Consider the following 12,297-nt stretch of genomic DNA (forward strand, 5'->3'; position numbering starts at 1 on the left):
TTTTTGTAATAGGTGGCCCTGGAGACTAAGAATGGTTTCCAGAGTAAGGTGAGGACCTCAGCAACACCTGTAGATAGCTAAAGAGGAGCTTGCAACAAGACTTCACTTTGGGTCTTGCAGTTCCAACCCGAGCCATGTTTTTGTGGTTAGGGCTCCTCGTCTTTTTCAGCAAGCCCTGTATAAGTATTTTATTTTGTCTGTGGATGTCAAAAATTTATTTTCGACAAAAATAAATTAGTTTGCAGCCTCATTTGTCCATCCGGTTAGAGAAACTATCCAAACTCAAATGAAGGGGTGGAGCAGGGAAAACGTATTTGCTAGATACAACAGGGCTTGGCAAACTTTTTCTGTAAAGATAGTAAATGTTTTTGGCTTTGTGAGCCATATGGTCTGTTGTGAATACTCAGCTCTGCTGTTCTAGTGTGAAAGTCGCTGTAGACAGTACGAAAACAAATTTGTGTGGCTGTGTTTCGATAACGCTTTATTTGTGGGTACTAAAATTTGAATAATTTTCATGTGTCATAAAATATGGAAAAACTTTTTCAACCGAAAATGTAAAAACCATTCTTAGCTCATGGTGGTGCACTAGATTCGGTTGCAGTTTGCCAACCCCTCTGTTAGAGGCCTACAGATCTGAAATCACATTGGCATTTTAAAGGGCATAGGAAGACTATAAAGGAAATATTTTGTAAATGATAGTACATACTCGTATTTAATTTTAAACCCGTGATTAGATTAGAGTGTTTTAAAGCGGATCACTTTTTGTGATGCACTCGAGAGAGAAATCCGGATAACTAAATGTTACCAACCACTTTCTGAGTGAGCTATCTTACACTTGAGTCCCTGGCAATTAAGTGTAGCGTCTTGAACTAAGTCTATGGCCTGAAGCACAGATAGGTACCAAAAATGTGACACTGACCCTTTACTTTTGCAATGTGGAGGTCTTCTACATTCACCAAAGAAGTGATTTTTTTAAGGAACAATTTACATAAAACCTGATGCCAAATTTGATAACTAAAATAAAATTCATGTGAATTAGAAAGTCTGGCTTCCCTCTGAGAAGTTAAAGAAGGTTCACGTGAATGAGAACCAAGTGGGCACTTAGTTTACGATGGTTTTACAACTGTGTTTCGTTCATGGCTGCCCTAAGCAGGCTTTGGATTTTGAAGGTGGACTGACATGGGGATAGCTTTCCTGGGGAGAGCTGTGCCCTGGATACTTTAAACCTAAAACGATCACCAAGGAGATATGCAGCTAATCTATGGAAACAAATCCACTCACACTTAACAGTGGATTAAAATTATCTTATTGGTAACCACCAGTCTAAGGGACAAAATACCACTGCACCAAGTGTTAGCGAAATATTGAAATGGAAGGTCCTACTCTCTTGCTAAGGTTCAACTAAAATCTTTGAGGCACATAATTGGCAAAATAGGAAAACACACACAATTTCATAAAACATGTTAAGAGTAAACAAATTCTTTTCCTTTTTCTCCCCTTAGAAAATTAGGATGGCACCAGGTAGTGCAAATGGAAATAAGTGACATCAGCCCTGTCTCTTTCAGGTAGGTAAGTTTCAACAGAACCACAGAGCAGACCAGCATCCTCTTCTTCCAGCCACGGCCACCTACAGCTTCTCTTTCAGCTTCAGGTCAATACTGTGAGGAAAGAAAGAAAAAGAAAAGAAAAAAAAGAAAGAGAGAGAGAAAACCATGAGAAACCAAATGAGAAACATTTAATAATGATTTGGGTGGCATGTGTTTGCTCATTTCCTCAAGAGACTTACTGAAAATAAATCATGCAAGTTTTTTATACTAGAACAATCTGGTAAAATACAATCCTACCCCCTCGCCCCCCCTCCCTCACCAAGTTGCCAACCTTTTCTTTAATCTGTTTATTTTTACAAAATTATTTCTGGAAGCATTTTACACCTTTTCAAAATAGTCCGGGGAAGCAAAAGACTAATGTTAAGTTTCATTCCTAAAGTTGATTAAGATAAGGAACATCATTGCATTTTGGAAATAAAGGATCTATTTTTAGTAAGTGACCTTTCCTTGTGAAGCAAACAGAGGATATGCCTGAAATAAATCATGCCTGACAAGTGCTAAATGGTAAGAAGTCATAAGTGATAAAACAACAGCAAAACAACAACAAAAACAAAACAAAAAACCCCCCACAACATTTACTAGGAACCAATGGATTTGACTGAATGAAAGGGGTTAGCCTATCTTAACGAAATGAATTTTTAGGACTAAAGAAAAGCTTGTTGTTAAGAATGTCTAGTGGGTTTCCAAATACATAAGGAGTAAGTCTAAAAGCCAATGGATTTGACTGAAAGGGGTTAGCCTATCTTAACGAAATGAATTTTTAGGACTATAGAAAAGCTTGTTGTTAAGAATGTCTAGTGGGTTTCCAAATACATAAGGAGTAAGTCTAAAACTTCCTAAGTCACGTGCATCTCTCCTCTTAATGAACACAGCAGCACAACTTCTTAGCACATCCACCCAAGAAGAAAACAAAAAGCCAGTGAACAGCCAGAGAAAGAACTTCAGTCATGGAAAAAGAGAAACAATTGGACAATGTGCAAAGTGTCTGCTGATTCGCTTATATCTGCCCTCCTGAGCCCTAAGTCTGCATGCTGCAAAGTTTACTGTGCTTTACTTGTAGAACGTGCAGCAGCTGAGCAGTGTTTCTTCTAGTAGCTTTGCAAATAAAGCGACTGGTAACCCGCAGTGCCTGCTCACTTAGTTTATAATAGTAAAGTATCTTTCCTTTGAAATACCCTCAGCAATTCTACTACTTATTAGCTGTAGGGATTTTGCCAAGTCACCTACCTTCTCTAAGTTTCCATTTCTGTATCTGTTAAAATGGAACAATCACACCTCTCTCACGGCTTGCTGAGGATTAAGTCTAAAGAGTTTTCCATTGTACATAGTAAACAGATAGTAATGTCTATATTGTTATTAGTAGTAGGAGTAGCTCTGTGTTTTTTTGAAACGGGAAAACCATCTCTTTGTTTAATTACTCTACTTGCAATAATCTTGTCTCCTTTGGGAGTTTTCAGAGCCCAGACATGCTGAATGTCACAAGGAGGCAAGTCATCTTGAATGTTAATCTGTTTTTTATTCTCTTAAGAATCTGACCTGTTTTCTTACCTGCAGAGCTTTACTTTGGGGGGTGTCCTCTTTTTATCTATGATAACCCCTAGATCTTTCTCTAATATACCTTTACAAACCAGATAATTTTTCTCTTGCTTTTGCTTCTGAAAATATACTTCCCAGCTGCAGTTATTCTCTGAGGTTTGTATTAAATTTGATTTGGTGATTGGAATTTTATTCTTTCTCTCATGGTGTTGGCTCTTTTTCTCTTAAAGACCAAGAGTATACCTACTAAACCAAAATTTGAGACACATCTGAAAAGTGTGAACGTAGGTCAGAATATCTGTAATCATCTTAGGAGGTTTAAAGTACACACTCGCTTTGTTTCACTGGGCACCTGATAAACATCTGACCAACTCTCACACCAGGTGCCCCTGTCAAAACACTTTATTTTTCATACTGAAGTTTTTGTAAACCTTCTAGGGTTTAATTCATCTTTTCAGCTTTTGGTAGCCAAAAAGCTGAAAAACTGAATTTACCCAAGTTTATGGAAGAAGCAAGAGATAGTCAAAAGTGGACAATTTTCTTTGAAGTAAATACAGGAAACCACTCGCAAGATTAATTTTTTAAACAACAGTAATCTTGTGTAGTTAATGAAGCTACTGACCATGCTACTAATTTAACTCTCCCCAAATAGAACCACTCTTAATCACATACTTTTCATACAGATATAAAAATATAGGGCTGGCAGTTTAGCTCACTCCGTAGAGCATGGTGCTGATGAGACCAAGGTCAAGGGTTCGGATGCCAGCAAGAAAATAAAAAATAACAGAAAATATGAAAAGGCATATCACAAGTTTTAGGACACGAATGAATAAAAACTCAAACCTAAAAGCAAAGGAGTCAAGCACCTAGGGCTACTTTTTAAAACACTTTCTTTTTGAAAGAAAAAATACTTTTCATCAGAATTGAAAATAAAAGGTATCTTTGGCCAGAGGAGCTTAGTTTTCTATAACCAACTTTGCAGTGAGACAGAGCAACCTTTTGGTAATTTTATGCTAGGGCATGTTCACTTCTAACATGTATTAAACGAGTTTCCTTACAAAGTGTCGGATGATATTGTTTAATCAGGAATGCAAACATTTGTGTCTTATGTAGGAAGAGTAGGGGAGACAGGCAGAACCTTCCCTCCTGTCTGAGGAAGATGAGAGGCCACTACAGCATCAGCACACTTCATTTTATCCCTTGGGACAGCCTTGCCCATTTTTCAGTTCATTCATTCAATACTAGCTACAGAAGGTGTAAAATGCTTCCACACAGAACTTCTCCCTGTCCCTGATGGCCTGTAGTGGACCAGGGGTGAGAGAAAGTCAACATTCCAATACTGAAGAAAGCCAGAACCCCAGGGCCAGGAGTCAGCAAAACAAAATTCTTGGCAGCTCTTGCCCCCCTCCCGCATCTCAGTCTGTGCGCTGTGATCACGTGCCTGGAACAGGCTTAGGAAAGCGAGGGCTGAAGAAAAGGGAAGCCTCGAGAAGAATCTGTTCTTCTGGGTGAGAAGTAACGTTCACAATTTGCAGCACCCTCCCTCTCCCATGCCCAGCCCTGGAATGAGCCCAAACAAGAAGCCGTGCTCTGCCCTCTTCCCAGCCCGGACAGCTTTACACACGCACGAAGAGCGAAACAGACAAGGCAGGCAAAGGAGTGGGTAAGCCCCGAGATGTGGCCGCCAGTGGCTGGGCATCAGGACGTGCCATCCACCCAGCCGGGGAACTGCGGGCACGGTTAACTGCCCGAGGGGTGCCGCTTTACTGAGGCAGGCAATATTTGCAGAAAGAGGGATGGTGGACCGAGGTATTTGGGCTTTGCAGAATTTCCTGTGGCAATTTGCTTGAAGCAATTGTTGCCTTCATCTCAGACAGGCAGATCAAGAGTGATCTTGAGGAAATAGCTGTGTGATTTCAAAGGTCCCCTTATAGCCTTTGTTCTTTGTGCACTTCTCGGTTGGGTCTTTCTGGAGTTATGTGCCTAAACCTCCTTTAAGCCGTGAGGTCAACGTGGCAACTGCACAGATACTGCACCTCCAAGGTTGAAGAGAGCAAAAAGTGACACTAGAGACACAATGAATCTTTGCCCCTCCTTCCCAATTCCTGGGAACAAGGACAATATTAAATTTTCCACAACTCAAACCAAATTAGGAGCCCCCAGCTGGATGGATGGCCAAGTTCTCTCTTAGAGCATATTGGTGACCACAGTTTATTCCCTGAAACTGACGTGATCACTAATTAGCTAAGTCAGATGTGGTACACCCATTCAGCATTAAGACCACGTCTCTCTGATTTAACAACCATTGGCTCTGGAATTGCATTGCCAAGGGTCAAGTCCCAGCTCTGGGCCATTTGTACAGCTGTCCAATGCTGGACTGGTCAGATCATCACTCTATGCCTCTCTTCATCTGTAAAATATACCTCATAAGCTTCTTCTGATAATTAAAATCAGATACTGCATGTGAAGCTTTTTACATAGAGTCTGGCCCACAGTAAGAACTCAATACGCCTCAGATTACTGTTTCTCCAGGATGGGAACCATCCAACTAGATCATTCCTAAGGTCGTATCCAGACTCAACTGCCTCCTGGAATTTGCAAAACAAGGACATTTTCTCCCCTATCTACCAAAATATTAAGCTCAAGTGAAAGTTCCAACCTTCACTAATTAAAATAAATGATGTCATTCAGAACATGGTGTTGAATTCCTCTTGCCCAAATGTTCTCACATCTGGCCCTAATATTCATTTTCTCCTCATTTTAGGGTTGGAAAAATGCAATGCCATGTAAAAACTTAGGTTGTGCTTAAGGAATTTAAGTGGTGATTATGAATGAGATGGTGTTCAGCTGACAAATTTCTCCTTAAATTTCTAATTTGGGGAATAGAGCACATGGGAGCTGAACATCTAAACGGGGTTTACCCAATCCGCAATTGACTTTTTTCTTCTGGAGCCCAGCCACACAACATTACAATTAACCACATAGCTGCTATTGATGGCAAATTCTTACTCCTTCTCCATAGAAGACATTTCTGGATCATTGTACAGGCAGCTAGTTCTGAGTGCAAGGAAAAAAATAGGAAGCAGTCAACATTTTCTTTACCGTTACTACTTTGTAAGCGCAATAGATTTGGGGCATTTGAAATTGTTTAATGTGGTGCAATTACTAATTCTGAACAAATCTACACCTGAATAGACAATGAGATTAAGCTGTGGCTCTTTTACCAGCAGCTTTGAAATATGACAATGACCCATGATTTAGAACATAAAAGAAAAATTAAAAACTCCAAACACTTCCAGTGGTCTCCTCTGTCCTTGTCATTTTCCTCTGACTTTTCAATCTATCGTATTCAGGAAACATAATATTGCAAAATTTTATTTGTGCTCCAAATAATAAAATACTTTATAAACAAAGGAAAATCCCTCTCAAGCAGCCTAATTTTATTTACACATAAACACAGTTCACTTTCAGTTTTCACAAGAATGAGGATTTTTCAAGACAGTAGAAGAAAAAATGCCAGTGTCAGCTTTTTCTCATTGTTGTTGTTACAGAAAAGTCACAAGACACTTACCACTCCATACAGCTGAGCTGTGTTCAGGTGACACAAATCCTATCATTAACCTAAACTGAATATGTCCAGAAAGAAAAATATAACCACATAAAATAATAAAATAAAAATATTTTGATGGTGTTTATGTTTTTTGTATAATATTAGCTGTTTCTGATATTCCATATTGGTATGATTTCTTTATGAGCAAATTTCACATTTGCTTTTTATTAATTCCTGATTAATACTCGGTACACTTTGACCTTTACTTTTTTTTCTCGTCTAGTAAATAATATTTTATTATAGGCAAACAAACACGATTTAAAGCGATTCTATGATCCTTTTTAAATGCAAGAGTTCCTTTTGTAGTATGATTTCTTTATGAGCAAATTTCACATTTGCTTTATATTAATTCCTGATTAATACTCGGTACACTTTGACCTTTACTTTTTTTTCTCGTCTAGTAAATAATATTTTATTATAGGCAAACAAACACGATTTAAAGCGATTCTATGATCCTTTTTAAATGCAAGAGTTCCTTTTGTAATGTGAGTAATGTCACAAGGTAATCTTTGTGTTTGCACAGAAGTTCTGTGATTAGGTTTTTGGCTGAAAATGACAGAAGGCTGTCTCCCTGGGCAGGGCGGTGACTCTTTCCACCTCCCTGTCCACCCTTCTTGCTGGTGGTCTGGTATTTTTATGGCAACCTTAGTGAATAAGAACAGTCAAGTAAGTGTTGACATTGTGCTAGAAAAACCTAGCAAAGCTGGAAAGCAATCAAGAAAGGGCAGTCTTCCAAATGCAGCTTTTCTGCTTTTTAACTTTGAGTAATCCTTCCAAAGAAAATAGCAATTTGCAAACCATTTAAACTATTAAGATGGATTCTTCCCCATTTTCAAAATAAGAATGATTCTAGGTATACTATTTATCCTTCTAAAGTACTTTCTTTCCTGTGTAGATCAAAAGTTTAAAGAAAAGGCATGCTGAGCAAATCATCTTCTGAAAGTCAATTGGGGGGGTACAATTTGGTTGTTTTGTTGTTTTGTTTGTTTCTCAGCTGCTGGCGGTACAGGGATCCAAATCCTTGAACTTGATATGTTATGAGGCCGCGCTGGTGGGGTACAGTTTGATGGGTGGTGTGTGTGTGTATGTGAGGGGAGAGGGAGAATGTTTAAAAACACTAGTGGAATAAAGAAAAATGATACATAGGTTCTGTTCCCTGACAAAGTATATATACAGTATTTGCCTTTGGTTAGACCAATCCTCAAGCTTTCTAATAAAGTCACGTGGAAAGTTAGAATACATCTGTCAACAGAATGAACCTGGGTGTATCAGGCTTCTAACCATAGATCTGCAGTGATCATGGTTTCTGAATCAAAAATCATCACATACAGTCTGCCCTAGGATTTAGGGACCACTTCAGAGACTGAAAGATAGCTGAGAAGATGTTGTTGGTATGCTGACATGGTAGGATTCTAAGGCATTTTGATCATCTTTGGAGTCAACAGAGTAGAATTCTTTCTCCTTACACATTTTCAATGTGTAAATACATTTCAATTCCTCTTACATGTGATGTCACCATTAAAAGAAATAGGATCAGTTGGGGGAGGATTCTTCAAGCCAATGGCTTACTCACAGAATCCAAAGCAAGGTGTTAGACTCCTGCGGTAAATCTCATCATTTTTATGCGGCCCTTTATTTAAGGCAGTGGCTACCAAAGCACTGCCCTAGAGACAGGCAGCATCAGCAACACTGGGAACTCGTTAGAAATGCAGATTTCAGGCCCCACCCTAACTTGCTGAATCAGAAACTTGGAGTGAGGCCTAGGGTATTGTGTTTTAACAAGCACTCCAGAACACTGGGAACTCGTTAGAAATGCAGATTTCAGGCCCCACCCTGACTTGCTGAATCAGAAACTTGGAGTGAGGCCTAGGGTATTGTGTTTTAACAAGCACTCCAGATAATTCATAGGCAAAATAAAATTTGAGACCCACTGCTCAATAGCCGTGAACTTGCTCTTATGCACATTCATTAATTTATGCAGCATAAATTTGCTGAGCATCTACTGTGTACTACGCACAAACATAGTGCTTCCTTTAGGAGAGAAGTCAAGACTTTTTAGGACCAGCTGAACTATCTAGATACCTGGGGGGAGGCTTTGTGTGGTTAGGAAAGATAAGAAAAATGATGTGAGAGAAAAAAAGAGAAAGCTACACAACTAAACCAAAAACAATAACTGTTTTACTAAGGTAGCTAAGCAGGAAAAGTATAAATATGGAAGGAAAAAATATTTATTGGAAGAAAGATTTCATGGTAATAATGAAAAAAACATGACAATGTGACTTTAGGAGGGGTTTGGCTGGAGAATTATTGATGCTCCCTCCCTCCATCTTTTGTCTTGAAAATAGTGCTTTCATTCCACAAATATGTTACCATTAAAAAAAAAAAAAATCTGAAAGAGAAACTCATTGAGGTTTTCTCTCTGGGGAATCTGACAAAGCGATGACAAAGCAATTCGAGTGCAGACACATGCTAACAGGGTACATCACACCGACATTCAGTTCCTTGGTTCCTAATAGCTTCCTTATTTCCACAACTTTTTATTTGTAACAGCTGAGTTAGAAACTAAGAAGATTCTGTTAGAATAAAATATTAGAGGGCTGGTCTGTTAGCTCACTTGGTTAGAGCATTGTGCTGATGACACCAAAGTCAAGAGTTCAGATCCCTGCACAGTCCAAGCGCCAGAAAAATAAAAAAATCAAAAATTTACGTAATTTTGAGTTTTGCTAGTCTAAACGGGTGTCAGTTATCTTGAAAGAAAATTAGAGAATAAGAATATTGCAACAGTAGGGCTGGCCGGTGAGCTCACTTGGGAGAACATGGTGCTGGTAACACCAAGGTCATGGGTCCAGGTCCCTGTACTGGCCAGCTGCCGAGAAAAAAATAAAATAAAATAAGAGTATGGTAACAGTAAACTACACTAATGCTAAATTTTCTAAAGCAAAAATCTTTAATTTTTAACACAAATGATCCACACTATAGGCAAATAATTTTGTAGGTTACTTACAATAAATATACACCACAAAAAAATCTAAATGGATTACTTTGATGAAGAATTGGCGTTTACAACTATGTAGAAAAAGCTCTCTAATAAGATCTTATTTATTCGGAATTTGTAGCTTTTTGGACATTGCCCAGGCTTTCTGCTTTTTGCAATTAAAGTAAGAGCTGGTTATAAAAATTAGCAGCGCAAACAACATTTGAAACGGGGAAGAAGCTTAATGTACTTAATATGGCAAACATTCCAAACAGTACTTGTCTACATTTAACATGTAGTGTCAGAAAACTTCTTTGTAACTTGGAAACAAGAAAAGTAAATGACTGGATATTCTTTCAGGGAAGTGCTGAGCTGACTTTCTATAGGCTGGGCTATTTTAGAACTCTGAAGGGGCAGAGGTTACCTTGTAGACTTTTGTCCAGCAGAGATGCAAATAATTTCTGTCACGTAGAAAAGATAACCCTAATGTTACAGTTTATTGCCCTGTTGGACATTAACCAGTTTTGTATCTAACCAAACAATCTTATTCAAACATTCTTTTATAAATTACCTAGAGGTATCTAGCTTCTCAAATGCTCTTTGAACTGTCATTTTGAAATAACATCTTACTGGTTCCCTCATTAAATAAATAAAATCATTGGCATGTGTCATTTTATATTTGCATGAGAGTTATTATTTTGCCTTTTTGAAAATCATACTTTAACAATAGTGAGTAATGACTTTTTTCTATTCATCAAAATAACTCAGAGGCTGTTAGCTGAGCAATATTTCCAAGTCACCTAATAAGGTGGTGTTGTCATTGCTGTTTTAAATCTTGGAGAGCTATGAAAATGACTTTACAAAAATCTTCCAGATTTTGACTTGCTATCATATCTCCCAATTAATATGAATTAGTGAGTTGTCATTGCTGTTTTAAATCTTGGAGAGCTATGAAAATGATTTTACAAAAATCTTCCAGATTTTGACTTGCTATCATATCTCCCAATTAATATGAATTAGTGAGGTTCTGCTGCTTAGATGTATCTAATGATCATCTGTATGTGACACTATGTGTCGTGGCACCTGTAGTGCCTAGAATTGCATGTGCATTTTGTTGTGGTGCCTAGAATTGCATGTGCATTGAAAAAAAATTAAATGACAAGGACAAATATATTTTTCAAGATAATCAAGATCATGGGGAAAAATAGATTGTAGTAAGAATAACAGAGATTGCACTTATCATGAGAGAAAGTGAATTTTTAAGTGCAGCATTATTAACAGGATGCAATAATAAAACACCAGGCATGCAGATTCTCCCAGTTCACTCCTGAAATGCAAGCCAACATCATGCCAGCTGCTACATGAAAACCAAGTCTTACTTAGCTGCTTCTGATGCTTCCCTCAGTTCTTCATCCAGTCTGCACGAGCAAAAATTATCGATGTAGAAAAGAAACGAAAAAGAAGCAAGCAGAGCATAAGAGAGTCAGGCAGCAAAGCAGAGCCAAACGTAAGTGGTGTGCATATGCTTTTAAATACTGTCTTCTGGAGCGCTGAGGCGAGGCACACTTGTTTAATTAAATGTGGTGTCATTTCCTCCCGTTTAATGTTTACGTACTTTTACTTTGGAAATTCCTTCATAAAGGGAGATACAAAAGTTGCAAGGGGATCAGAAACATGCTGGCTGAATAAAGCTGAAAACATCCACATTGGTCTGTTGGGTATAAAGATAGCCTGCAGCCTGGGCCAAGTCAGGGACGCGTCTTGTTTAGTGGGTTTCAGTTGCAAATTAGGTTGACCTCAACAGCTTTACACACAAGACAAAGACCAGAAATGGTATACAAGGGACTGATACAAGGACCTCTTGCTCTGGTAGCATGTTGAGGTCACCCGTGAGTGAGACACTGGTGTACACACACAGAGGGTCCAGCGTGAACTGTAGATCAGGTTTTACCTTACGCTTCTCTTATAAGATCTCTCTTCATCGTACCTTACGAGATAAAAAACGAATGCCGTGAGGAAAACGAACGAACAGATGGAAAAAATGACAGGTAAATGTTTTAAACGACGGACAAAACACGATTTTATGTGTGTTAGATAAACTTCGTTCAGGCACAAGTTATAGTGCTGTTGGCCATGAGTTCAATGTGAACAAATCAACAGTCTAGGCTAAATAAGGTGCTTTTAAACAGAAAAGCACATAAAACATGGTTATGTATTGATCGATAAAAATATTGTGACCAGACACTTATAGGAACCTAACTCTGTATTTCCCCTTGGAATGACAGTTTAGTTTTGCTAATTCAGTGTTCTCTGTGGCTTTCTAGAACATAACTGCCACACGTAATGAGAATCAGCTATAATCAATGATCATAAATCTGATTCCAGGTTGGGCATGTTTTTCGTTCATTTAAGCCCTTTGATGACAAGACTCCATCCCAGCTGAATACTGGCCTTGGGATGGCCGAGATCAAATTTTCTGAATGTTATTCAGTAACAGAAAGGAGCTATGGCTTGTATCACTTTGAAATTTGTATAACGTGAAATCGAGGCAATGAGGGCAAGTAGTAGAC

The 12,297-nt window shown here is 38.4% G+C and overlaps 1 protein-coding gene across 1 annotated transcript in view; it reads right to left on the reverse strand.

The window, feature by feature from the left end:
* Positions 1–1,483: 1,483 nt before the first annotated feature.
* Positions 1,484–12,297, reverse strand: part of LOC103604045 (protein prune homolog 2-like) — an 86,812-nt gene continuing 75,998 nt past the window's right edge. Inside the window, exons 9-11 of the mRNA XM_008588633.1 lie at positions 11,107–11,145; positions 6,153–6,200; positions 1,484–1,658 (exon numbers count right to left, since the gene is read on the reverse strand). Of these exons, the coding sequence (XP_008586855.1) occupies positions 1,628–1,658; positions 6,153–6,200; positions 11,107–11,145 (118 nt within the window). The 3' untranslated portion in view covers positions 1,484–1,627. The remainder of the gene's footprint in view (positions 1,659–6,152; positions 6,201–11,106; positions 11,146–12,297) is intronic.

The sequence above is a fragment of the Galeopterus variegatus genome, unplaced genomic scaffold (genome assembly GCF_000696425.1).
Source record: "Galeopterus variegatus unplaced genomic scaffold, G_variegatus-3.0.2 Scaffold4933, whole genome shotgun sequence".
Taxonomy (NCBI): domain Eukaryota; kingdom Metazoa; phylum Chordata; class Mammalia; order Dermoptera; family Cynocephalidae; genus Galeopterus; species Galeopterus variegatus.